The sequence below is a fragment of the Antechinus flavipes genome, chromosome 5 (assembly GCF_016432865.1).
Source record: "Antechinus flavipes isolate AdamAnt ecotype Samford, QLD, Australia chromosome 5, AdamAnt_v2, whole genome shotgun sequence".
NCBI classification, from domain to species: domain Eukaryota; kingdom Metazoa; phylum Chordata; class Mammalia; order Dasyuromorphia; family Dasyuridae; genus Antechinus; species Antechinus flavipes.
Window position 1 is genome coordinate 7,544,549 of NC_067402.1, and position 25,731 is coordinate 7,570,279.

At 37.7% G+C, this 25,731-nt stretch overlaps 1 protein-coding gene across 1 annotated transcript in view; it reads right to left on the reverse strand.

Moving 5' to 3' along the window:
- MEOX2 (mesenchyme homeobox 2) overlaps positions 1–25,731 on the reverse strand; it is an 86,927-nt gene that overhangs the window by 17,653 nt on the left and 43,543 nt on the right. Inside the window, exon 2 of the mRNA XM_052000415.1 lies at positions 6,114–6,286. Coding sequence (XP_051856375.1) covers positions 6,114–6,286 — 173 coding nt within the window. The remainder of the gene's footprint in view (positions 1–6,113; positions 6,287–25,731) is intronic.

The window sequence follows — 25,731 nt, forward strand, 5'->3', positions numbered from 1 at the left end:
ATTTCTAAATAAGGCATTCGGTAGGAAAGATACATGAGCCCAAACTGGTTTCTGAAATCTCAGAGAAGCATCTCTAGGACTGTTTGAAAGAAGAAAAGTTGTGTCTTTGTCAAGATGTGGGAAAGGCTTAGATCTCTACATATAACTGCAGGCTCAGGACTCTGACTTTGCTCCTGGCAAGTGCCCAGGGCTGGCATCCCATCATCCTTACAATTGGACAGAGGCACGTTCTAAATTTGTTATTTCCCCATATGTGACATAAAACATGTCACACTTCCTCTGGAAATCAGTGTCTTCATACTAGGTCACTGATGTGCATTTCCTTCTCTTTTTTGCCTGTCACTTAAAAATAAAAATAAACCAGATTCCCACTTCAAAATAGAACATATTTAACTCTGCTGAGCACCAAATGCCCATGTGAACTGTTGTCTAATATGGTAGAAGACAGATTTTCAAAGTTGAAGGGGAAAAAGCCATTCTTATTTTCCATCAATACATCTGGGGCCTGAGGACATAACCTGTATTACTTACAGTCTTATAGAAGAAAAATCTAATGACTTATCCAGACTGTAGTTGATGTTCAAGGTGGTGAAGAACCAAATCCAGCACTCTATCCAATATAGCATGCTGATTTATGTATGTCAATGAAATAATATATGCAACCTTGCAAACCTTAAAAGTTAAAGATTCTAGATAATCTTAAAAGTTCTAGATAATCAACAAGTATTAATGAATTGCCTATGGTGTGCCTATACTGGGTGCTGGAGATAAAAGTAAAATGCATAAAACCTGACAATGAACCTTACTGATAAAGAGTGTACATAAAAAAGGAAACCAGTCTCCTCCCCCATCTTTCTTTTTTTTTCTCTTTCTTCTGTTGGAATCTTTACAAACTGTTAAGACATTAGAGTTGATAGAGACAATAATTATTTAATTTAGCATGGTTCAGTATCATTGATCTGATCTTACAAGGAGACATTTGGGGCCAGAACCTGAAACAAGGTACTAAGTAGAACTAATTGATACAATGCTTGTGTTCACGTATTTAAATACTCATTGGAGTTCACAAGTATGGGAGATTCACAAAGTTAACTGTGTAACTTTGTGAATTCACACCTCCCTTGAAGCTCTTAAGGCCAGAGAGCACTCTGGGAGAAAACCCATAATCCCATTCTCTCAGAAGAGATCATATATAAGCCCAGTCAAGGGAATTCAGCTGAATTAGATTGGAGAGGAGAACTCTGGGACAGACACAGAGCACTCTGGGAGATTGAGAGCCAGAAGCCCTCTCTCAGAGGCAAGACAGATTCAACTTGATGCTGGCTGGAGGTTGAAGAAAGCAGAAGTAGAAGCAAAGGACAAAGCTGCAATAGCTCTCAGAACCAAGCAGAGAGATAGGCCTCAACTAACCGGGGTATTTTGGAAGGAGAAAATAAACATTTGCATTTTTACCAGCTGGCTGCATTTTGGGTAATTATGACTCTTAACTGAAACTAAGGCTGCCTCCAGAAAACCTCCCCAAGAAACTCGCTCCCAGAGAGAACCATTATATTATTTTAAAAGAAGAAAATCACCACATTCTTCCTTCCTTCCTTTCTTTTTTCTTTTTCTTTCTTTCTTTCCTTCTTTCTTTCTCTTGTCTTCTTTTTGTCATCTCTATATATTTATATATATTATATATACACATATATGTAAATACTATATATGCTTTTTATTTTTCCATATTTTTACATGTAATATGTATAAATACTATATGTAGCAATACATGTACAATCCTATATATGTTTATGTATGCATGTAAACACACATATATGTCATCCGTCAATAAGCATTTAATATATTTACTATGTTCTAGATAATGTGACTAAACAGACATAGTTTAAATGCAAGGTGTTGGGAAAGGAGGATGCTCACAGAGAGATCAAGGAAGGCTTGCTACAGAAAGTGCTTAAGATTTCTCTTATAGGAAGAAAAGGGTTCTTGAGGTGGGAGGGAAGGAAAGGGCTACATTCCAGACACAGGGAACAGTCATTGCAAAAATCTAAAGTGGAAGGATGGAGTGTCATGTTTCTTACAGAGACAGAAAGAAGGTCATTTTGTCTGGATCATTAGCTGAAGGAGGAAGAATAATGATCAATGGTGTTATAAAGTTAGGTTGAGGATAGGCTGTAAAGACTTATCATTATTTTAGTAACAGTAGTAGCAGTAATGATGAATAAACTGTTGATGAGCAAAGCCACATTAAAAATGTATCCAATGTGAATGGAAACCCAGAACATCATGAGAGAAGAGGGGATGATGATATTTATTAGATAGAAGAACTAGTCCTTCTAGGATAGGGGTATGTGTGCGTGCGTGTGTGTGTGTGTGTGTGTGTGTGTGTGGTCACACTCTGCACATATATCTTCCAATGCTTGGAAAACCATCCATAAAGGAAGTGCACATGGGCAAAGACAAAATGAGAGTCCAGCTTCACAGGAGGAGGCAAAGGAAAGATTAAATATAGGATAGAAACATTGTTCAAGGTAAATAAAATGGCAAAAACAGATGGTGGGGAGGGGGGAAAAAGGTGTCCAACCCTTACTCTTGTCTAACCCTTACTCTCCATCTGTTTTCTTTTTCAAGGTAAATGACCATAGACCAGGCAATGTCAGAGCACAAAATGGAAAACTGGAAGTTGACACCCAAGCTAAGCAAGAAAATAGAAAAAAGAATATCTAGCTACTCTAGAGAATTTTAAGTCACCTGGAGTCTATTGGCTCCATCTTCCTGCTTTTAGAATGGAACAGAAACTAAGTGAAGGTAAGTGAAGGACCCATCACTACCTTCCCTGGTTAAACCTCATCTTTTGTTCCGTGCTCAGCTCTGTGCACCTCATTTTAGTAAAAATATTGGAAAACTTGAGATTGTCCAAATGATAACAAGCAACCAAGATGATGAAGGAATTTGAGATCATGCCTGGGGAAGATCTGTTGAAGAAAGTAGGGATGGTCCCCCTAGTTATGTTTCAGAATGGATTGGTTTTCAGCCATAGGATGGATTCAATGCCTCTGTGACCCTTGCCCACTCTGAGATGATATTCTGAGAAGAGAAAGTTTTAGGGATGGGCAAGTCATGATAACTGTTTCTAAGTACCACAATGAGGTGAAACACACACACACACACACACACACACACACACACACACACACACACACACATATATACATACACATTGGCCTTATAGATCTTATACCATAAAAATGAATGTTAATAAAAGAATCTGAGAATGATTAAGAATAGCCAGACATTTTGCTGTTCATTCTGCCTGGTAGAGACAAAGATTCATTACAGTTTTCTGCTAATTAGTCATAATAATATAAGGATAAAGGATATTTTAAAAAATAAATAATTTAGATTTAATCATTACCAAATAGTTTATGTTTTATTCTGAAATTTATTTTTAGTTGAATTTGAACTTGCTTATGTATGACATTCTCACAATTATGGGTCTTTCTAATATTTACCATACATTATCTGGTCTACTTCTCACATTGTTCCTTGTGGCATAGAAGCCACTCTGACTCCAATGTTACAAAGGAAGACAATGAGGTTCAAATGGATGGTTTCTCTTTGGCAAGCTAACTACGTGAGCTTATTCCAGTTCAACGTATGCCTCTGTACTCTATTAGGCAATTTCCAAATCCAACCAAGACCTGATTTTGGACAGGAGATCTCGGAAATTCTTCCATTTCCCCACTCTGTTTCCCAGTCCAATTCACCACCACAATGCACTTCAAGCTGAGAACAAACTGTTCTCTTAGAATTTGCCAAATGTTTCCTGGAGTAAAGGATGTCATTAAATGTTTGGGCTTAAAAGAGCTTCACAGTGAACAGAGAAAGTTGGGATATCCAAAGTACAGTAAGTTGTCAAAGCTAAATTTGAAAACAAGGCTTTCGAGATAAATAGAAATGTGATGACCTCTCACTGACTCCTCATCACACTCTCTGCCTGGTCCTCTCTCCTCATACACCCAATACCATCTTACCATCTCCACTCTGCAGATAACCCATTCCTGCCTCCACTAGAAGACCAAGGTCATGGTCAAAAGTGACTTTGTTTCCCTTATTCTAAAACTCTATGTTTTTACACATCACCTAATGACAAGAAGTTCTTAACTTTATATTTATTATCTCATGGATTCTCTTAACAATTTAGCAAAACTAATGGAACCCATCTCTATTTTTAAAAGAGAAAAACATAATACATAGGTGTTTGCCTCTCTATTGGATGTTTCCATGCACTCTACATTTACATATACTCAGTTATTCCATGTAATAAAAGAAAAATCAAAATTAAATATAAGAAAAGGTATCTTGCTGTCCCATCCTTCAAGCTCTTCTTCAATATTTCTCCTACTATTCTCTGTTACTAATCTAAAGGGTGCACCCATTGTATTTACTTACTCATCACCCAATCACTTTTTCACAGATGATGATTCTAATACTGCACCCTCTCCTTTCATATATTTGAAATTAGGTGTCTGTTCCAGGGCTCATCCTTAAATACCTTCACTCTCAAAATGGTGAGAAGTGATAAAAAAAAAAATGATGTGTCTGAATAATTCAGAATACCACAGAAAGACTTCACCAAATTGATGCAGATGAGGAGAGCAGAAGCAATACAGTCTAGAAGAGGAACTATGGGGGGACAACAAATAAAATGTCTATAGCAATCTATCTGGACAGTTCAGCTCCTCTTAAAAAAAGAAAGAAACTGCATATTATGCAATTCCAATAACCAAGCCGGACCCTGAAGTAGAAAATAGATCTCTGCCCTCTGTCTTTTCTTGGAGGGGAGGGAACTAAAGGTATAGAACTTTGTATATATTGCCCAACTTTGGCAATGTGCTGGTTAATTTTGTTGACATGCTTCACACTCTTTGTGTGTTTGTCTGTCTCTGTCTCTGTCTCTCTTTCTCTTTCTGTTTCTCTCTGTCTCATCTGTCTCTCTGTGTCTCTTCATCTCTCTCTGTGTCTCTGACTCTCACACTGGTTCTGGCTCTCTCTCTCTCTCTCTCTCTCTCTCTCTCTCTCTCTCTCTCTCTGTCTCTCTCTCTCTGTCTCTCTATCTCTCTGTCTCTCTCTCCTCTCTGTCTCTCTCTGTGTCTGTCTCTCTGTCTCTCTCTGTGTCTGTCCATCTCTCTCTCTCTCTCTCTCTCTCTCTCTCTCTCTCTCTCTCTCCCCCCTTCCCCATTCTTTGATATATAGGTTGGCTCCCTAGAGAAAGGAGAGGTGTTTTCTGGAAGGAAGAAGACAAAGAAACAAAAAGACATCAATAGAAACACTTTGAATGACATAAAATATTACATTGCATCAGTCATGCTGTATGATGTTGGATTTAACATTCATTGACATTAAAAACAATTGGGAAATCATTGTACTTTCAGGAGAATATATCTTTTGATACATTCACTGGTTAAATAAAAATAATTTTGATTTTTTTTTGGGGGGGTGTTTGTTTTTACTTTGTCCATTCTAGTTGAAATTTTATAGTCACTCTCCAGAAATGAATCCCCATTCACAACACCGTATGTCATAGTAACCTCTAGATATTAGTCAGAAGTTTCCTGTTGGGTATCTCACTGGGAATAAAGGAAATAGGAAGTTATCCAAATGATCATAGTTCAGATTCCTATATTGCGTCAAAATTTCAAGTCTGTTAATGTGCGCTAGCTGTATTCTCACATTAGAGATTTCCAACAGTCCTGGAAAAGGGAATACCTAACACCTCCAGTTTTGAGATGAGGTTTAAAAAAAGCATTTAGCAAGTATGAACTATGTGTCAGGCAACATGGTAAGCACAGGGGAAGAGGTTACAAATAAATAAGGCATGAAAATGACTTCTCCATGGTTATTCAGCTAATAAATACCAAAGGTAGAATTTGAATTCATCTTCCTGTCCATACCAAGTATTCCATCTTCTATGTTAAATTGATTTTTGATATAAAACATGGAGAAAAAAAGAAGAAAAATCTGATTGAAGAAGTCAAAGCAGTTGTTTTTTTTTCCTTTTTGTTGGGTTAATATTCTACATCTTTGAAAAGCAAAATGATTTGTAACATCATTCTTACCTGTCTTTCTGTGAGATCCAAGTTCACTGCAATCTCATATCTCCTCAGCCTGGTCAAGTAGTTATGATGAGCAAATTCTGCTTCGAGCTCCCGGATCTGCTCCTTGGTGAAGGCTGTCCTTTCCTTCCTGGGCTTACTATTTACTTCTGATTTGTAATTTCCTTCCTGGGAGTCTGAAAATCAAAGTACATCACATGTAACATCATTAAACTACTTGACTAATGAAGGCATTTGCTAGTGAAAAAAAAATGAGTTGCAAAGTCAATGATTGTCTATTCTAGACTACCAACCAAGGCCAACATAAATTATACTCCCCCCAAATAGAATAAAAACTCCTAGCACAACACACAGAGTATTTATTTCTGTCACATCCCCAAACAGGGTTGGGCAGGATTGAACCAGAGCCTTGTATCAACTCCAAATAACCTCTCTAAACCAAACATCGTTCAGGTAAAACAGCCCAGCTTTAAGAGACAGTCATAACCCACAAAAATCAGATCCCAATTTAGTTCTATGAATGCAATATATATATATATATATATATATATATATATATATGTGTGTGTGTGTGTGTGTGTGTGTGTGTGTGTGTGTATATGCATATATATATATATATGAATGAGACAATGAATGTGAATGTCAGTATGACTTCTTCATGAGTTTAGAAATAAAACGATTTGGGAAGGAAGGTAGAAGGGAACAGAAGGGTGTCTTTTGTATGTAGCAGAATGCTGGGGAATACAGGAGAGAATCTCTGAAATGCTCAAATAAAGAATTTTAAATGACAAAAACTTAATATTGCTTTTTCTCAGAAAGATGAAAGAAATTACTCTTTGAACATAATTGCAAAGAGATGAAGAGATGAACCTTGTTTAAGGTTCTTTAAACTGAGACATAGGGGCAACTGGATCACTCAGGGGATAGAGCTTTCGCTTAGAAATCAAGAAGACTCATCTTCATGAGTTCAAATCTAACCTCAAACACTTGTGTTTGTGATGGCATGTGATGCTCCAAATTTATAGTCTTTGGCCCAAAGGATGATCATATATTGTTACTACAGCCAAGATATTAAAAGATAATTGCTTTTTGAAAAGAAAAGTAAATCTGAACCATATACTAAAAAGCTGACATCACCTTGTGACAAAAATCTATATAGTTAAGCTATTCTGTAGTGGTATATTTGCTTGTTTTTTTCCAGTATGGACATATGGCTGTGAGAGTTGAACTATAAGGAAAATTCAGGGCTACAGAATTGATATTTTCAAACTTTTGTACTGAAGAAAACTTTTGAGAGTGCTTTGGACAACAAGGAAATCAAATCAGTCAATACTTAAAGAATTTAATTCAGACTATTCAGTGGAAGGTCAAATACTGAAATTAAAGCTTAAATACTTTGGTCAATGAAAAAATGGGACTCGTTGAAAAGACCCCTATGTTAGGAAGTATTGAAAACAAAAGGAGAAGGTGATGGCAACGGATGATATGGCGAGATGGTGACAAGTACATGACCTTAGACAGACTTTGAGAGATATTAGAGAATAGAAGTGCCTATGGTCCATTACTTCATGAAGAATTGACCACAACTGAACTATTGAAGGACAATAGCAAAACAAAGCTTAAAGGTCAGTTCTGTTGAGCACAGGGAAACTTTTTTTTACTAAATAAAAATTTTGTTGTGCTTTTTTAAAATTTTTAGCTTGCCATTTCAATGTATATTACTTGAGAGTTGTCTGGGGGTACTAAGTAGTTAAGCAGTGTGCCTGGAATTAAACAGATGATATGGATCAGAAACAAGATTAGAACCCTTACTCTGGGATCAGCTCTGAGAGGCAGTGTTGTATTTTTGGATAAATCATCGTAGCCAGAATCTGAATGACATGCATTTGAATATCATTTTAGGATATTAGCTCTGTGACACTGAATAAATCACTATATCTTTCTAGGGTGAAAAGAAGGGATAAGAAGTGATAATCTCTAAGTTCCACATCAAATCTACCATCCCGTGGTCTCTATTCACAGTGCCATGAGTAGGATATTTTTTCATCCTTCCAACATCTCTGGAGGCAGCATGATGTGTGATAGTGTCAGAGCCATGGGCAACTTGTCAAAGTTCAGAAAGGTCATTATTCAAATATATAATCGTTCCTGTCAGAATATGTTCTTCTAAAATACCCAGATAACAAATTACCCTGATAATTGCTTCCTTTTCCCACCTGTGCATACACTTGCACTCAGAGCCAGAACTTAAGAATAAGATGAAATAGTACTTTTCTCTGATCACATCTGATTGTGTTTGACAGAAGAATTATCATGTTTCTTATACGGCACAAAACTGAGGGCTATTTATAAGCATTCGTTTCCCTTTTGCCATGACCAAAGAATTCATTGAGTAGTGGCCAACCTATTATTTATGAGCTTTTCCACAGTTAAGCTTCCTTTGGACAAGAGAGTCTATTAATGGAACTATACTTGATGGAGATGTGTGGTGGGTAGGAATTAACTACAGAATGTTTCCAGTGATGACCTATGTTCAAGCAAGTAGGAAAGGTGGTGAGAAAATGGAAAAATGCAAAAGGTGAGTTGGCCATGTTCTATGAGTGAGGAATAGCAGATGGAAAGCCCCAGCTTTCCACTAGTATCCAAATTGTGTAAAAGGATCTCTGTGGGTGGGAAGTTCCTCAGCACCTTGCAGGGAATCCTTTCTGAAGGAACCATGGAAGACCATGAACGGACACCAAGAAAAAGCATTAATGTAATGTGATCCATAATCACAGAAGGAGAAAGCACCCTCATGAAGAGGATCACAGATTCTGGCCTTTATATGGAGTAAGGCAAAGAGCACAGAGCCTACAAGAAGACCTGAGTGAATTCAAATCTTGCCTTAGATGCTTACTGGGCAAGTCCTGACCACTGTCTGCTAGAGTTTCTTCAATTATAAAAGTGGGATAATAATAATACTTAATTCCAAGGGTGGTTGTGAAGATGACCTGAGATAGTTTTGTAAGGCTCTTCACAAAGCTCCTACAACATAGTAAGGGCTGTGTAAATATTATTATTGTTTTGATTATTATCATTATAATACAAAAAATGGGGAGATCTTCAACTCAGATCCATATGATTACTAAACTGTGCTTTTCCTCATCCCTCTCTCATCAGCTATTAGTACCCTCTTCCCCCAAAGAGCCATGGGCTCTTCATTATCTATTTATTGTTGTCTTCATTATCTATATATTTATTTAGCTATAACTCTGCTGTTCCTATAGTGGAGGACAGGGATTGTTTAATTTGTGTTATTTCTCTCCCTGGGGCCCAGAGAGATGCAGGCACTCGAGTGTTTATTCATTGATTTTTCATCATATCCACAGAGCTAAACACAATATCTGGTTCATGGTAAGCATGTGATAAATGCTTGCAGACTGAATGATTGCTAAACCTTTTTTTTTCTTCCAAATGACTTATTTGAAGTCCAAAGATGCTGAAATCCTGGGAATCCATGTATAAGAAATCCCAAATATTTTGGATGTGCTCTCCTTCTCCCTGCCAGCATTCAGCCCGATAGGAACCATCCCGGAATGACTAGAGGCTATTAGCACACAATGGCACCATCTAAAAGTGAAACTCCTGGACTAGGTCATGGTTATGTCAATAATTGTGACTCATCATTAGCAGGATCTGAAGCTGCCCCATTGCTATGCTTTCTGTGGCCAGCAAGAACAACAGTGAGTTTTCCTCAATAGCCTGGCCCATCCGCTGCCCCAACAGACCGCAGAATGTGTTTTCCTGATGGGTACATAGGCTACATCCAGCATTCTTTCTAAATCACCGAGTGCAGTCGTAGGCTCATCACTCACACCTACGTTGATGGGCTCCGTGCCTTGGCAGAGTCCAGGCAGCTGCAATAGTCTAGAGAAGCGGTGGTCATGGGTCGTGCGCCTGCTGATTGGCATCTTCCCCACGGGTGAGACTCCTGCCCATTATGTAAAAGCTGGGATTAAAAGGGGGATGAGACTGGATGCAGACAGTATCAAGACATCTGGAACCATCCAGCTGTTTTCTCTACGTTATTATTAGATGATGGTAAACATTCAGGTATCTCAGAACATCCAGATGTTCTGACATAATGTAGGCAAAACTCCCCGGTGAGTAGCTGCATTGTTCACTTTTCAGCTGGAAGCTTGAGCTCTTGTAGCATCTCTCATAGTCCATATTCATGCTCAGAAAATGGACCTCTCACACCAGGCTCCCAGCGTGCACGCACTCTGATGCCAAATTGGACCAGAGCCTTGTCCCTAGGCTGTGGGTCACTTTGCTTTGATGGGGCAAAACCCTTCTCCTTGCGTGTAAAACAAATGTGGACTCAAGTCACAGAACCAGGCTTTTTTTCATAAGCAATCTGATGTGAATGATTCATAGTTTGCCTATTTCCTTATGTAAGCATGAATGAATGAATTCACATTAGGGGAAGCGTGTTAACTTATGTTTATTTTCATTTCTTTGAAATTTACATCCTTTAACTCTTTGTGTTATTCACAGCTTCCAGAAAAGCGACTAAATAGCTTTCTTTGTGTGTGTGTAAATAGGGAAAGGCACACTCTCGTTTCTATCTGTGCACAGATCAGATCCAACACCTAAAGATGGCTCTTTCTCAAATCCCTGACCGTCATGACAAGCTTAAATTCCATATCCACTTACTGAATTTCCTTTCTAAACATAGGCTGTCCAAAAACTACTGCCCAGAATATAGTCATTTCCACAGTGGTCACTCAAGTTGAGGGTAATTGTTATGGGAAGATTAAATTGTAAATAATATAACAAAGGCTGAATCTGCCCCTCCGCCTTCAGCGGCCAGCAAAGGGGGAAAATCACAGATAGACCAGATGTGTCAATTACTACCCCATAAGAATATTTCCTCTCTTTTTTTAACTTGCTCTCTAGGCTTTTTATCATAGTTAAAAGTTAAAAAAAAACACTTTCCCCCTTTTCTTTCCCATTAAACACAAACTCCCTGGAATAGTGTTTTTTGGACTTGTAACCTCCATAAACTTGGGTTGTTTTAATTTCCAAAGTAATAAATCTTTTTCTTTCTTTCTTTTTCTTTTTGGAATGTTTCTTTTTAACAGTCTCTAAAGGATAAAGACTGGGAGATCCCATCTCTTTTTGACCTTAAGGTCTTTGTTCATATCACCTGACTAGCTTTTCTTTGGTGGAAAATGGGTGGGAGACTTGGAAGAGGCTTTTGGCAGATTTCAAATCAGCGTCCATCTGTTTCCCAGCTGTTTCAACTGAGGCAAAAATCTCTCAGTTTTCTTCCACTACCCATATCCTATGCCAAATGGTAGGTGTTGAGGGGGGAATTTAGAAACTGCATCCCTTCTTTCTGCCTCTCAGCCTCAAACAAAATATCACCATCTGGTCCAATACATTACAATCTAAAAGGTCACAATTTGAGTATTCTCACTTGTAGACCTTCATGTGCACATTTAAGAAAGAGCATGTGAACACAAGTGCACACAAGTGTTCCTACACACTTACACAAAATAAGTTTCTCTTTCTCTTATACACACACACACACACACACACACACACACACACACACATACACACACACACACATCCCTCACTCTTTCTTAAAGAAATGTTGACTTATGAGTTCAGGTACTGGTTGGCTGTCCTTGTTCCATAACCTTTGGCTTGCTGGGACTATGCTAATGGAAGAAGTCTGTGATACTTCCGTCAAGGATACAAATTGCTCTCCAAGGATCAGTTCTGTCTAGTTTTTAGAACTTCTCCACATGTGACTTTTTATTTCACCCAGGGCAAGGCAGCGCCAAAAGATAATAATGTTTTATTAGAGGCCAATGAGACAAGGGCTTTCTGTTCATGAGCGACACGGTATGTTTTTAAGCCAAAGAGGATCATTAAAGCAGAACTGACAAGAGATATTGTAACCCAAAACTAAATCTATTAACTTGCTTGACTGAAAAGTTAATGGAGTATTAGGTGCACACCAACAGTATAATGAAATATCACCACAGAGAAATCTGACCAAAATGATCTAACTTTTTTGAAAAACAGATGAATATGGAGGTCAACAATATCATTCCCTTAGATTTTTTTGTGTCTACATTTTATTGGATACAAGATCATCTTACATGTAGCATTGCTGAGTTATTTCAGTAAGAAAAACATTTCAGAGGGTGAAGTATAGGGTTTGGTGTGGTGAATGGTGAGACACACTCAATGTCATTGGGCCATGTGGTTCCTTCCCAATAACTGGAATTCACAAAATGCCTCCAGTGCATCTCATGAAGGTTTTCTTGGAGATTCCTAAGAATTGGATAGAGGAGAGTAGCAGTATAGGAGGTCATGTAAAAGTCCCATAGAGGTGGCAAGCAATAATGACCCATTTAAAAAGAATCATAGATACACCAAAATATTGAAGGCCTTGATTCAAATAAGGTTCTTTGTATTTGAAAAGGGAGCCTTGGAAGAGTTACTTGTTAGTTTAATACTTAAAACTCTTCACTTTGTATCTTACTGAGACATGGTGCTAGTCATGGATATTGAAGGTTATGAAAAAGGAAGACCAGTGTCAAAGAGTTGCTTTCTGGTTTGAAGGGCATCCAGGAGAAAGACCTAAGAAAGGTCTTGGATTTCCTTTGGTATGACTTTTCTGGCTGAGTTCAGAGTCAACCCAAGCCAGATGCAGAGGGAGGAACTGGGTAGGGTTGAGGAGTGGAGAACATTTCATAAAGATGAGTGTGTAAAGGTGGAGCAATCTGTTTCTGTGGAGGAGGATTTTGTACCAACAAAAACCTAGATCCTTAAGGATTTAAATGAACAAATTCTCTCTGTCTCTGTCTCTCTCTGTCTCTCTCTGTCTCTCTGTCTCTCTCTCTCTCAACAAACTGACTGAAATTATTTTCATGATTAGGTACCTCATAATAACTCAAAATAATCATTCTGAAAGCCATGATTGACTGTCTTTGAATGTGGATGTAAAAGCATGTCAGCTAAATCCCTTGGTAGCACATTGACATTTTTAAACATATATATATATATATATATATTTACTTCTGATAACAAACTACCTACAAGCTCTTAGGTTCTTGTGCCTAAGAGTTATGCACAAAAATTGGACTAACTATATATTAGATTGTAAAAAATCCTTGACATTTACTGGCATTTTGCAAAATAAAAAATAAATTCTATGAATAGTCACAAATTATATATTAGCATAATCCAGATGAGTGAGGTTTTTATTGAGAAGGTGCTCTTTAAGGCAGAATTTTAAAGTTAGAAGGAAACAGCCCTTTCATTAAACACATTGGGAGCTTCATAATTGAAGAGCTAAAGCTGGGGCCTCTTAAGCTCTGTTTTAGCTTGGGACTCCTTTGGCAGTCTGGGGAAACCAATGGACCCCTTCATAGATTAATGTTTCTAATTGTAGGAAATAAAACAGGATAACAAAGGTAATCAAGGGTAAGTGAAAATGAAGATGGAATTTTTTCATCCTACTAGGTCATAGACCCTCTCTAATCTATCCTTGGACACACTGGGAGTTCATATAGCCTAGGTTAAGACAATCTCATTTAAAGAATAAAGATGATTTCCTGAATTGATAAGGCAATACCAGAGGCCAAAGATAGCAGAGTTCGATTGGGGGGGGGGGGAAGGGGAGAGGTCATTTCTTCATGAATTGAAATTCTTCCTGATGTGACATGAGTATTGTATTTAGTAAGCATAGTGTCAGACCACATTTGGACTTTTCCCAGAAATTATACTATGCAACAGAATGATGCAAAGATGAAAGAAGATATCTGGATTAAATATATCGCCTTGGTTGTAATGGGCTGAGGCTCGAATTGATGCACTGAGGTCCCAACCACGTGAGGCTAAATAGTAATTGGACCATACTCTATCAATATATATGTGTGGAGAAAGAATGGCCCCCACCCACTCTTTGTGCAAATCCTGATGTGTTGTATAGGAAATGACAATTTTGGTGGGTGGAGAGGGGGAAAGGGAAGCGGAAAGAGAGACTGCTGGCTGGTGTCTTGTTGCAGCTGCACACATTCTATTGCGACCCCCCTTCACCTCCGATTCCCCTTCACCTTCGATCCTTCTTCACCTCTACTAAGAATAAAGATCAACGATTTTCCCCTAACCTGAATTCCTGACTTCGGCTGATTTTAAATACGCGGTCATCACATTTGGTGAAGAAGGGGCATTTTTGAGGGTGAAAGACAAGAATCTGGAAATTGCTGCTTTCCATAAAGGCATGAATGTAAAGAAATAAAATAGATGTGTTTATGGAAAGGTGCCCAAGAAGGCCAGAATATGAACATGAACATAAAACAAAGGCTACAACTCAAGCATTGCAAAGAGTCGATGCTTATGCACTTTAACTGAAAGCCTTTGTCCAAATGAAAATCATGTGAGCAATCTGAAAATGTGCTCAACAGCAGTGGACACTGGGATTAAGAGAGGCTCCAAAATTAGATAGGTTTTGCCCTTTGGATTCAAGACTAAATGCCTCTTTGGTGATGGGATTGTTGTGGTCCATTGGGCTCCATCAGAACTTGGCAAATAATCTTTGACAACTCATCTTTAATGAGTTGAGCAGGAACTGGATCTTGTTATGGGTCTGAAGGGTCCCAGAAGCCTCTAACACTGGAGTGAAAATACCCTCCCTATTCTTCCCTCCCCAACAAGATACTTGACCTAACTGTTTAGTCTTTCCTTAAAGACTCAGTGAAGGGAAAGTTATTTATTCCATACTGTCTAGAAGACTTTACTGTCTCAAACCTACCTCAGTTTTCCTGACTTCCTTCAACATTCAGCTCAAATCCCACCTTTGTAGGAAATCCCTATTTCCCCTCACCTCTTTTGTATGTATGTAATTATTTAAAGGTTATCTTTCATTATCACATAAGCCCCTTGAGGGCAGGACTGTTTTTTGTATTTCTATGTCATCATCACTTGGAATAGTATTTGGCCTATTATATAAAACATCTATATAACAACTTAAAGTTATTAACATTCACCCCAGCTAAAAGCCACTTCACTTGTTTTCATAGAGATGATTGTTAAAATGTTTTGATTTGCTTCAGACCAACAACAGTTTCTCTGTAGTCTTTATCAATGGCACAAAATTCTATCCTTGGAGTTGATAATCAATAAATCATCAATATTTATTAAGCACCTATTATATAGCAGACACTGTGCTAAACAGCAAATCTAATCCCTTTTCCACATAATAGTGCCACAAGTCAGTAGACATAATTATCATGCCCAAATATTTTCTCTCTTTCTTCCAAAGAAATACTCCAGGTTCTTTAATTGATCCTTTCAAGGGATGATCTAAAAGTTCCTTTGTCACCCTGACTTCCCTTTTCTTGACACAATCTATCAGTGTCCTTACCAAAGAATGCATTTTTCTCAAATTGGATAGATCAAGACAGATATAGCAGTACTACAAATTCCCTAGTCCAGTACTGACTTAGATTTCTGGGTAAAATAATTCCATTTTTTAATACATGAGCTGTTGTCTAAATATGATTACCTGATCCAAACCTGGGGAATTGTTTAACTCCAAATGTAGCACTTTACATTCTATTCAATTCAATTCTATGTTGTATTCTATTGCAATCTTCTTGAATTCTTACTGTTGTGGAGTATCTTAACTATCTTTCTCAGATATGTCAGGAACAAAATTGATAAACATGTCATCTATACCTTTATCCAAATCACTAACAATAGGGGGAAGTGAAAGGGGAAAAGGGAAAGGAGCATAGGGAAGAAAAGGAGGACAAGGAAGAAGAAAAGGAAGCATAAAGCATAGATCATTTTACTGGAGACCTCCCTCCAAGATGACATCATTACTAATGACTATTCTTTCAACCTGGTCCTTCAGCCAGGTCCAAATCCCCTTAATTTTGCATTTATTTAGCCTATATTTCTCTCTTCCTTTGAAAGCGTGTGTGTCTGCGTGTTTGTGTGTGTGTGTGTGTGTGTGTGTGTGAGAGAGAGAGAGAGTGATAGCAAGAGAGAGAGAGACAGAGACAGAGAGACAGAGACAGAGACAGAGAGATGTTTAGAGACATGTGGCTAGGAGCTAATTTACCCAAATACATAGACAAGATTGTATTGTTGTTTTCACAACATGCTTGCATAAATAATGTCTACAAAGACCAACTATTTGGGGAACCATCATGCTATGGAGCTATAATTTCCTTAAACCATAGTTGCTTTTATAGATGGCTTTTCCTTTAAATCAGGGCTTCTTAAACTTTTCCCATTTGCAGTCCCTTTTTACTAAAAACATTTTTACATAATCCTAGATAACATAGATGTATAAACTAGGTATATACCAAGTATTTACGGATATCAAATCATAATTTTGTGATTATCATTCTATAAAAAATGATCAGCAGGATAATTCCAGAAAGGCCTGGAGAGATTTACATGAACTGATGCTAAGTGAAGTGAATAGAACCAAGAGAACATTGTACACAGTGATGACAAGATTAGGTGATGATCAGTTCTGATGGAAGTGGCTCTTTTTAATAATGAGCTGATTCAGATCAATTCCAAAAGACTTGTGATGGAAAGAGCTATCTTCATCCAGAGAGAAGGCTGTGGGGACTGAATGTGGATCACAATATAGTGTTTTCACCTTTTTTGTTGTTGTTTGCTTGCCTTTTTTCTTTCTCATTTTTTCCCTTTTTGATCTGGTTTTTCTTGTGCAACGTTATAATTGTGGAAATATGTTTAGAAGAATCACACATGCTTAACCTATATTGGATTACTTGCCATCTAGGGGAAGGGGTGGGGAGAAGAGAGAAAGAAAAATATGGAACACGAGGTTTTGCAAGTGTGAATGTTGAAAACTCTTTGCATGCATTTTGAAAATAAAAAGCTATTATTATTTCAAAAAAGAAATGTAGGGTGCCATATAATGTCTAGTCAGTGGAGAGTTTTAACATTGACTGGGGGCAGATAGATGGTGTACTGGATAGAGTACTGGCCCTAAAATCAGTAGACGTGAGTTCAAATCCAGCCTTAGATTCTTAACACTTACTAGCTATATTACCCTGGACAAGTCACTTAACTCCAATTGCTTCTCAAAAAAAAAAAAAAAGGCAAAAAAAATTGAGTAGCAAAAGTTTATTCTGAAAATTGATGACTCTCCCAATGAATTTACATGTTGATCCTGGCATATTAAAGACCAAAGTTGACAATTTAATTTTGATTTTTCAATGAAACTATTGAAGTGACATTTTACAAGGCCTAATGGGAGCCATGGTTGATTTTGGTTTCCTATGAAAGTTTTACTGGGAAATTTGACAAAACTTACCCAAACCTTACAAATCCAAAAAACTGGCTGGACTCAGTGAATTTTTCAATTGAGTCCTGGCAGCTGTGATGGTGATTTAGATAAACATGAGTCATATGCTGGCAAAAAAAGGAAGACCATCAGAACAGCTAGTTCACATACATCAGAGGGGAGAAGTTAAGTCAACAACTTCCTATGGGGCCAGTCCTCCTCTGTTAGGGCCTCCTTATGGCATAGAGATGACCGTGATTATTGAAAGACCATGATAAAGGAACTCTATCTTAATAAGGTCTACCAAGCTGGAAAGACTTCACGTATCAACCTGGTGATGGAGTGCTACTAAGGAAGGCTTGCTCAGAGCCAGATGTTCATGTCCAAAAGTCTGGTTCTAGGAAACATTTAATTTAGACCTTCATATTTCACCATACAATAGCAAATTACAAATGGATATATGACCTAATTACAAAATTTTATATCATTTTTTTTTCTAAATGGCAAACCAAAGAAAATACCCTTTCACAATTGTGGAAAAGGTGAAAATATCCAGCAGAAAAGATATAATGTCATTTTAATTTTCAAAATTAGCCATGCTTTTAAATGATCAAAGTCAGTACCATTAGAACATGACCAGAAATTGTAAAGTGAGAGAAAAAAAAAACCTTTGCAGTAAGTAATTCTAATAAACACTTGATATAACTTTTATACAGAACACCAAGATTTGGAAAGCACTTCAAATGTATTGTCTCATTTGATTCTCACACCACTCTGGGGTATAAGGGCTACTATTATCCCCATTTTACACTTGAGGAAACAGAGGCAGAGATTAAACAACTTGCACAGACTTACTAGTAAATGTCCACAATAGGATTGGAACATCCAATCCAACACTCTAGACACTGTGCCACCTAGCTGTTTAATAGCTGAAAGAGACAGAACATCCCAATGTTTTTAGTAACATTTTAAACTTTCCTATCTAAAAACTTTGTCTTATGATTAATAACTTAAAATACAATAAGATTTATGGGACAGCCAATATAAGAAATTGAAACAAATATCTAGGAATAATGAGCCATTCTCTAATAGATTTGTAGCCAAAGGAAATGAATAAGCAGTTCCAAAAGAAGAAATCAAACATTGCACAATGATCAATTATGAATGATTTAAGTTTTCTCAGAATTCAGTGATCCAAGATAATTCCCAGGGATTTATGATGGAAAATGCTATATCCACCTTCATAGAAAGAATTGGTGAAGTCTTGAATGCAAGTCAAACATATAATTTTTCACTGTAATTTTTTTTCTTTTTTTCTTTTTGCTTGGTGTTTTCTTTTACAAATGACTCATATGAAAATATGTTTTACATAATTATGCATATATAACTATATAAAATTGCTTAGTATCTTAGGGAGGGAGATGGAGAAATTTTAGAACTCAATTTTTTTAAATGAATGTTTAAATTTGTCTTTACATGTAATTGGGGAAATATCATTAAAAAAGAAGAAATGCATATCATCAACAGCCACATGAAAAATAAATAATCCAAATCACTTATAAGTGAAATTCAAATTAAAATAATGCTGAGGTTTTATTTTATACTTATCAAGAGTCAGCAATGGAAATAACTAAATGAATATTGGAGACAGACACACTGATACATTGATGGTAGTCATAAATTGATCCAAACATTCTGTGGACAATTTGGAAATTATGTACAAAAAGTCATTGAATTGTTTTTACCTTTTGAACCATTCCTACCACCATTGATCATAAAACCAAAGGAAATAAGCAACATAAAATATTGCTCCCCTTGTAAGATGATAGCCACGGCCACATTCTTTATTGTAATAAAAAGGAAAAAAAATAGGAAACTAATTGTGGTATATTAATGTCATGGAATATTGTTGTTTTATAAGGGGGAAAAAAAGGAACTTTGGAGAATTCAGAGAAACCTGGGAAGACTTATGGAATGATAATAGAGTGTTGGCAAAAGCAGTAGAACATTATACACAGTGACCTCAATACTATACCTAATAAATAATAGTAAAAAGTCATCAAATTTTGATAAATTGGAATGAATAATTTGGAGAATTGATATGGAAAATACTTTCCCTCTTTTTTTTTTCCTTCTCAGAAGAAGGGCAGGGGAAAGGACTGTGGAATGTGACCTAATGTGTCACACAGAGCTTCTTTAACTGTATGTGGATTTTGTTTATTTTTTTTTAATCTTGCTACAGGGGTTGGATAGAAGGGCAAAAATCAGGGGCAAACAATGCAGATACAAAACCAAAATACTTTTTTTTTCTTTTTAGGATGCTGGATAGAAGCCCAAAAAAGCTAGCTTCAGATTGCAGAACTGATTCCAATGTCAGCTCTTATTTGCTACTTGTACCACCTTGACAAGCTCCTTCTTCAGTCAGTACCTCGGTTTCCCACTCTGTGAAATTAAAGGACTGGACAATCCATCCTCTGAGGTCCCACCAGCTCTCACCGTTGGGTCCTTGGAGGAACTTAGTTCCAGCATGGGTATGTACCCAGTGGCATAGCATTTTTGCTGTCAGACTTTGCTGGCCATCTAACTTCAGAATTGTGGAGAAATGTGTCATTGCTGGAATTTATTTACATCATCATGTGTGACAGGACAACAAACATTCTTGTCAAGCTTGACATGTTTGAAGCTCTAGATCTGGTCATCATCATGCGGAACAGAATCAATGCACTTTTCAAACAAAACTTTCTCCAATATGTTTACTATCTAATAAGCCCCTAAAAGCTGTTTTTCTCAAGCTGCAAAAAAAAAAAAAGTCTACTTTGCCAAGGAGAAATCTCCCATTCCATGAACCAAAATCTAGGTCATGGCTTAAGTAAAATCACCAATGGGAGCTAGGTGGAATCTTGGAGATCACTTTGTTAACCTTATGGAGGAGGATGCTGAAACAAAACAAGTTAGGTAGAACACCCTAGGTCACACCATAAGGCATTTGCCCCATGTCCTAAATGGGCAATTTCATTGTGAATGTTAATCATAACACTTATACAATAGCACATAAAGTAAACTAATTACCCATTTGTTCACAAACTCTCAGAATTTGGATTCAGGAGAATGAGCTTCTCTAGGCTGTTCTCTTTTTGTTGTTGTTGTTTGTTTGTTTTTTACCTCTTTGCAGATCCCCCTTGTCAACATTAAGTTTGAGGTCATATTGATTCAATTTCTACTCATGCCTTAAGACTGAACCCAGAGCTACATGAGAATCAAGAAGACGCCTCTCCTGCTTCCTCATTACTACCGGCCATCAGGATTTTTTTAAGTTTATGCAGGAAAGTTGTGTTGTATTCATGCATTTGGTCAATAGCCAAGTATTAACTTTCTGTTTCAAAAATGGATGGGCTCTCTAAGCTTATATACAATAGTTTCATTCCCAATTGGACTCTAGAGCAATGTTGCTAAAGACTTCTCATAAATAGGGGTGTAAAGTGTTTTCCCACACGTCATTAAATGGAATGACTTGCTTTCCGATTCCATCCAAAAAAAGTGTCAACATTTTAAAAGTGTAAAATATCATTTGCTATTTATACCATACACTGAGCTGTTTACACCCAGGCAGGATAAAACGGGGAAAATAGATATTTAGATGGTGAGAAAGAGAAAGAAAAATGAGAAAAAGAGATGAGAAAGAAACAAGAAGTCAGACAGAAAATGAGGGAGGAGATTTAAAAAATGAGGGAAAGAGAGGAGAGGTAAGGAGAAGGAAGAGGGAGAGGAAGGGAAAGGAAGAAGAGTGATGGAAGGGAAAGAGAGGGGAGGAAAAGAGGTAATGAGAAATAATGTGCTGCTGCTCCATAACATCTCTTGAAATAACTGACTCATAGACAAGATTACAAATCCTTTGGAGGCTTTGAGTCTCCAAGTACTGTGTATTCCACAGTACAGTGTAAGCTCCCTGAGGGCAGGAAATGCTTCATTTGGGTCTTTGCCCCAAGTATCTAACTCGTGGCAAATGTTTTCTATTGAATGGGATTTCTTAGTGAATTGAGTCCCCGATCCTAATGATATCACTGATCCTGAACCATTAAAAAAAAAAAATGACTGTTGAAGATAGATGCAAAAAGCCAACTGTGGCCATCTACTTCAACCTTTTCCTCCACTGAGGAAACTGAGGAACAAGGTAATCAGTTCTTATGTGAAAAGACATCTCAATACACCTATATTTGAAGCACTTCCAATTTTTCCTCTGAACTGTAACTGCCAATTTTTAGAAACCATCCCTGGATTTCATACATACATACACACACACACACACACACACACACACACACACACACACGATACTACATTGTTTTCAGATAACCTAACCAAAGGGGAACTACCTTATTCTTCATTAGACCAAAACTCAAAGAATTCAGACTGTATTTTAAGATCACTTGATGAAAAATATAGAATCAAGTCCGAGCCCAGAGGATGAGCCTAGTCATTGCAACCATAAACAGAGGGAATTAATCTATCATGTGGATATATTTAAAAGAAGATTAAACATGGTCTCTTAAGGTTTTCTACCTATGAAATGCAATGTCTAAAAGCCTTCCATTTGGCTTCATCATCATAGGAGTCCCCACATGTGAAGCTGAGGCAGCAAAATCTATATGATCTAGGAGCACGATTCTAAGATAAAGATGTGAAAGGGGGATTTGACAGCTCCCAGAAAATTCTGGCAGACATTTTTATATGAACACCCTGCCTTTCCCTCAAAGGCATCACCTCAAATAAGTGTTTTTTGTTTGTTTGTTTGTTTGTTTGTTTTTTCATTAGTGGTATATGCTTTAGAGGCCAGATAATAGGAGAGTTTGGCCATACCCCAGTAGTCAGAACACCAGGCCACAGGGCCTACCTCTCGGCCTCTAGATCTGAAAGAGGGATGTCTCAGATTAGAAATTAAGGAAAATAGAAGCATTATGAGGATCACCTGTTAATATTCGCTATCAATAATCATTTACTAAAAGAGTTTGCTATTTGTGAAGCACATCCCAGGTACACACACACACACAATCTAAAATAGCTTCTGATTTCAAGGGACATTTATTGTAATGGGGGAGATAGCATATGTACAGATAGGACAAGACAGGTATCAGGGAAGCTTAGAAGTAAAGGTACTAACAGCTGAGGAGATTGGCAAAGCCTTCCTGAGAATGTGGGGTTGGAATTGAGTCTTCAAGGAAGATCGGGATTCTGAAAGGTGAGGTCAGGAGGAAAAATATCCAAGCCTCCTAGGCAAAGATATGGAGATTGGAAATGAGGTGTTATATGTAAGTAGCATCAAGTGAAACATGATGTCTAAACTGGTGAGTGTGTGAAGGTGGTAAAGAGTTAAAGGACTAGAAGAAACCAAGTTTTTCTGCCAAAAGAAGAAGTTCTGCTTCTTGTGAATTTCCCAGCCATGGCTTCTCAGAGCTGGAGAAAAGATCGCAATGGCCCCATCCCCCTCACTCTATTGCCTCTTTCCTTTCAGATAATTACTCAGAATTATTTGCTTTTCTCCACTTGGCTACCATATGAAAATCCATTGAGACACTTCACAATTTCTACCAGCAGAAAATAGAAAGAACAAATTCCAATACTGTCTTTTTAAAAAAGAGAATGACACCCTAGACTAATGGGTAGGGGTCAGCAGAGTCACGGTGACCAGATACATTTTGAAGTAGCCATTTGTATGTAGGCAATTCTGTCCTAGGTGACTTAAGAAGTGTAGGGTCTCGCCAAAGGCTGCCAAGGGATGTCGGCCATTGCACAGATCATGAAATGAAGGCCCAAGAAGAGATAAAGGGGATTCATCGTAGGCTCCCATGTTTCCCATGTAAGGAGTATCTCTCTATATAACCTGATTTTCTGATCTTGGCTGGCTGTCAGTTGAAAATCAAAAGGAAAAATACCCAATGTGGACACATTAGTATAAAGGGACATGGGAAATTAAAAGGATGGCCTTCAAGTCAGAGCCTCCCATTAGCTGGTTCTCCAAAAATTCTGGTGGATGCAATGGAAGCCAAGAGTAATTAAGACCCTGCTCTATTTCTGACCATGCTGTGAAAACAGAAAGCCTTATTACAAATACTTTCCTTTACCCTCAGTCTTCTAACTAATTGTATGACTGTTAAATATCACCACGTTCTTGGACTTCTGGCCTCTCTCACTCACATGTGCACACATAAAGACAGGAGGAGGAGGAGCCCATTAGAGCTTCGAGGCTTCAGGAGAAACATCAACAACCTGACTCTGAGCCTTGATGTTGGGAATTTAAAGTAATCAAAGCCAGGGGGAAGTCCAGGTCAGAAGGGCATGAGTTGCCATTCATCTTTCTTTTTGACTTGTGGGACTCCTTGGGATTTTATCCTCATGTAGGGAATCCTTCCATTCACCAGCAAAGTAGATCACAGCACACCCAGGCTTGGAAAGATCAGTCCTCTCCAGGCCTTTTGGCTAGAGAAGCCTGTAGCCTCTCTAGGTTCTTGAAGCTTAAGAATGTCGATTGCTGTTGTTGATCCTTCATTCTCTAGGGTGACCATGACTTATCATGGAGTAAGCAAAAATGTGCAAAGTTGTCAGCCTCCCTCTTTCCTCCGGATTCATCCGAGTCCAGGACAAAAGTCAAGGCAACCATGAGTGCCCCAGAGTCAACATCAGTAATTGTCAGAGGCTGAATATGAACCTGTGGCAGATTCCTTAGGCCTGTTGTGTGGAAACAAGCATTTGCCATTCTGGGGACATTGTCATTCCTGGATTCCAGCTCTGTCTATGACTGTATGGGCCTTGAAATCCTCAGCATGGCCCTAAATGGCCTCACACAAAATACTCTCTCACGCTAATGTAAGGAGCATCTTCCAGTGTGCACTGTAAAGGATCTGCCTTGCTGGGAATTCCTTATACAATCAACTGGTTCAAACCCTGGCCAAAACACACACACACACACACACATACACACACACACACACACACACTCTCACATACACACACACACACACACACACACACACACTCTCACACACACACACACTCACACTCACACTTAACACAGGCACCAAGCAAATTACAACTTCTCTGAATCTGTAAAATAAAGTTACCATATCTGTAGAGATACCACCCAAAGCCATTATGAAATTTAAATGAGATTGTATATGTAAAACTATTTATTAGCTGAAAGATCTCTATGACTTACAGCTCTGTTTATTATTATTACTGATACCTACTGTGTACGGCTGTGTGATTTTGAGCCAATCATTTAACTTCTATCCATCTCAGTTTACTCATTCTGTAAAATTGACCTAATAATAGCATTTAACTCCCAGGCTATTGTGAGGATCAAATGAGAAAATATTTTTTAAAGTGCTTTGCCAACCTTAAAACATTATAAAAATGATATTGTTATCATAATTATTGTTATTAAAGACTGAATTTGAGCCAATGTCCATAACTTAAGAACAATTACAGTTTTGTTTTATTCATGTTTTATTCTGAAAGATAATTATTAATTTAGAGTCCTTTATTGTGCACAAAATGAATATGAAACAAAATTATATGCATACACACACACACACACACACACACACACACACACAGAGATATGTCTAACCATGGGCCCTTCCTATAAAATACAAAACAACCTTCATTTCACAAGCTTGTAAATTTTAACTTCTGAATACACAGGAAATTCACTCAAAACCAAGTTGGAACACCAATAACTGCTCTAGCACCTCAGTCATTTTTAAAGTCTTTCCTAGTAGGGGGTAGAAGGTTACGTGCTAGTATGGAGAACAGTCTTAGTTCAAGAACAGGTTTGCTTCAAGAAGCTGGAGAACTTGCAACTCTCTCTCATTTACTGAAAGGCAGTTATAAATGCTGCAACACTGACATATACCAATACCCCAAAGCAAAGACTCACTGTGAGTTCTCATTGCTCCTGCCTTCTTTGAAGGTCCCATTTCTCAGCCTTCTCATCTTTCCCTACAATTTCCTCCCTTCGGGCTTCACGAATTAGGAAGTAATTTCCCAAGGCCCGTGGTCCAGACCCAACGCTATAAAGAATAGAAAACCGGATTGCATGGAACGTGAAACTGATGCTGCTGTAAATCTCCTCATGGACCCTTAGCAATATTGAATGATAAAGATTTGGAAGAATTTATTTTATCCCATCAGAAGAAAAAAACAAGTAGGTTAGTGAGGTGATGTGCATTTTTTTTTGGGGGGGGGGATTAATAAAATGTCAAAATCCTTTTCTCTTAAAATAAAAATGAGATG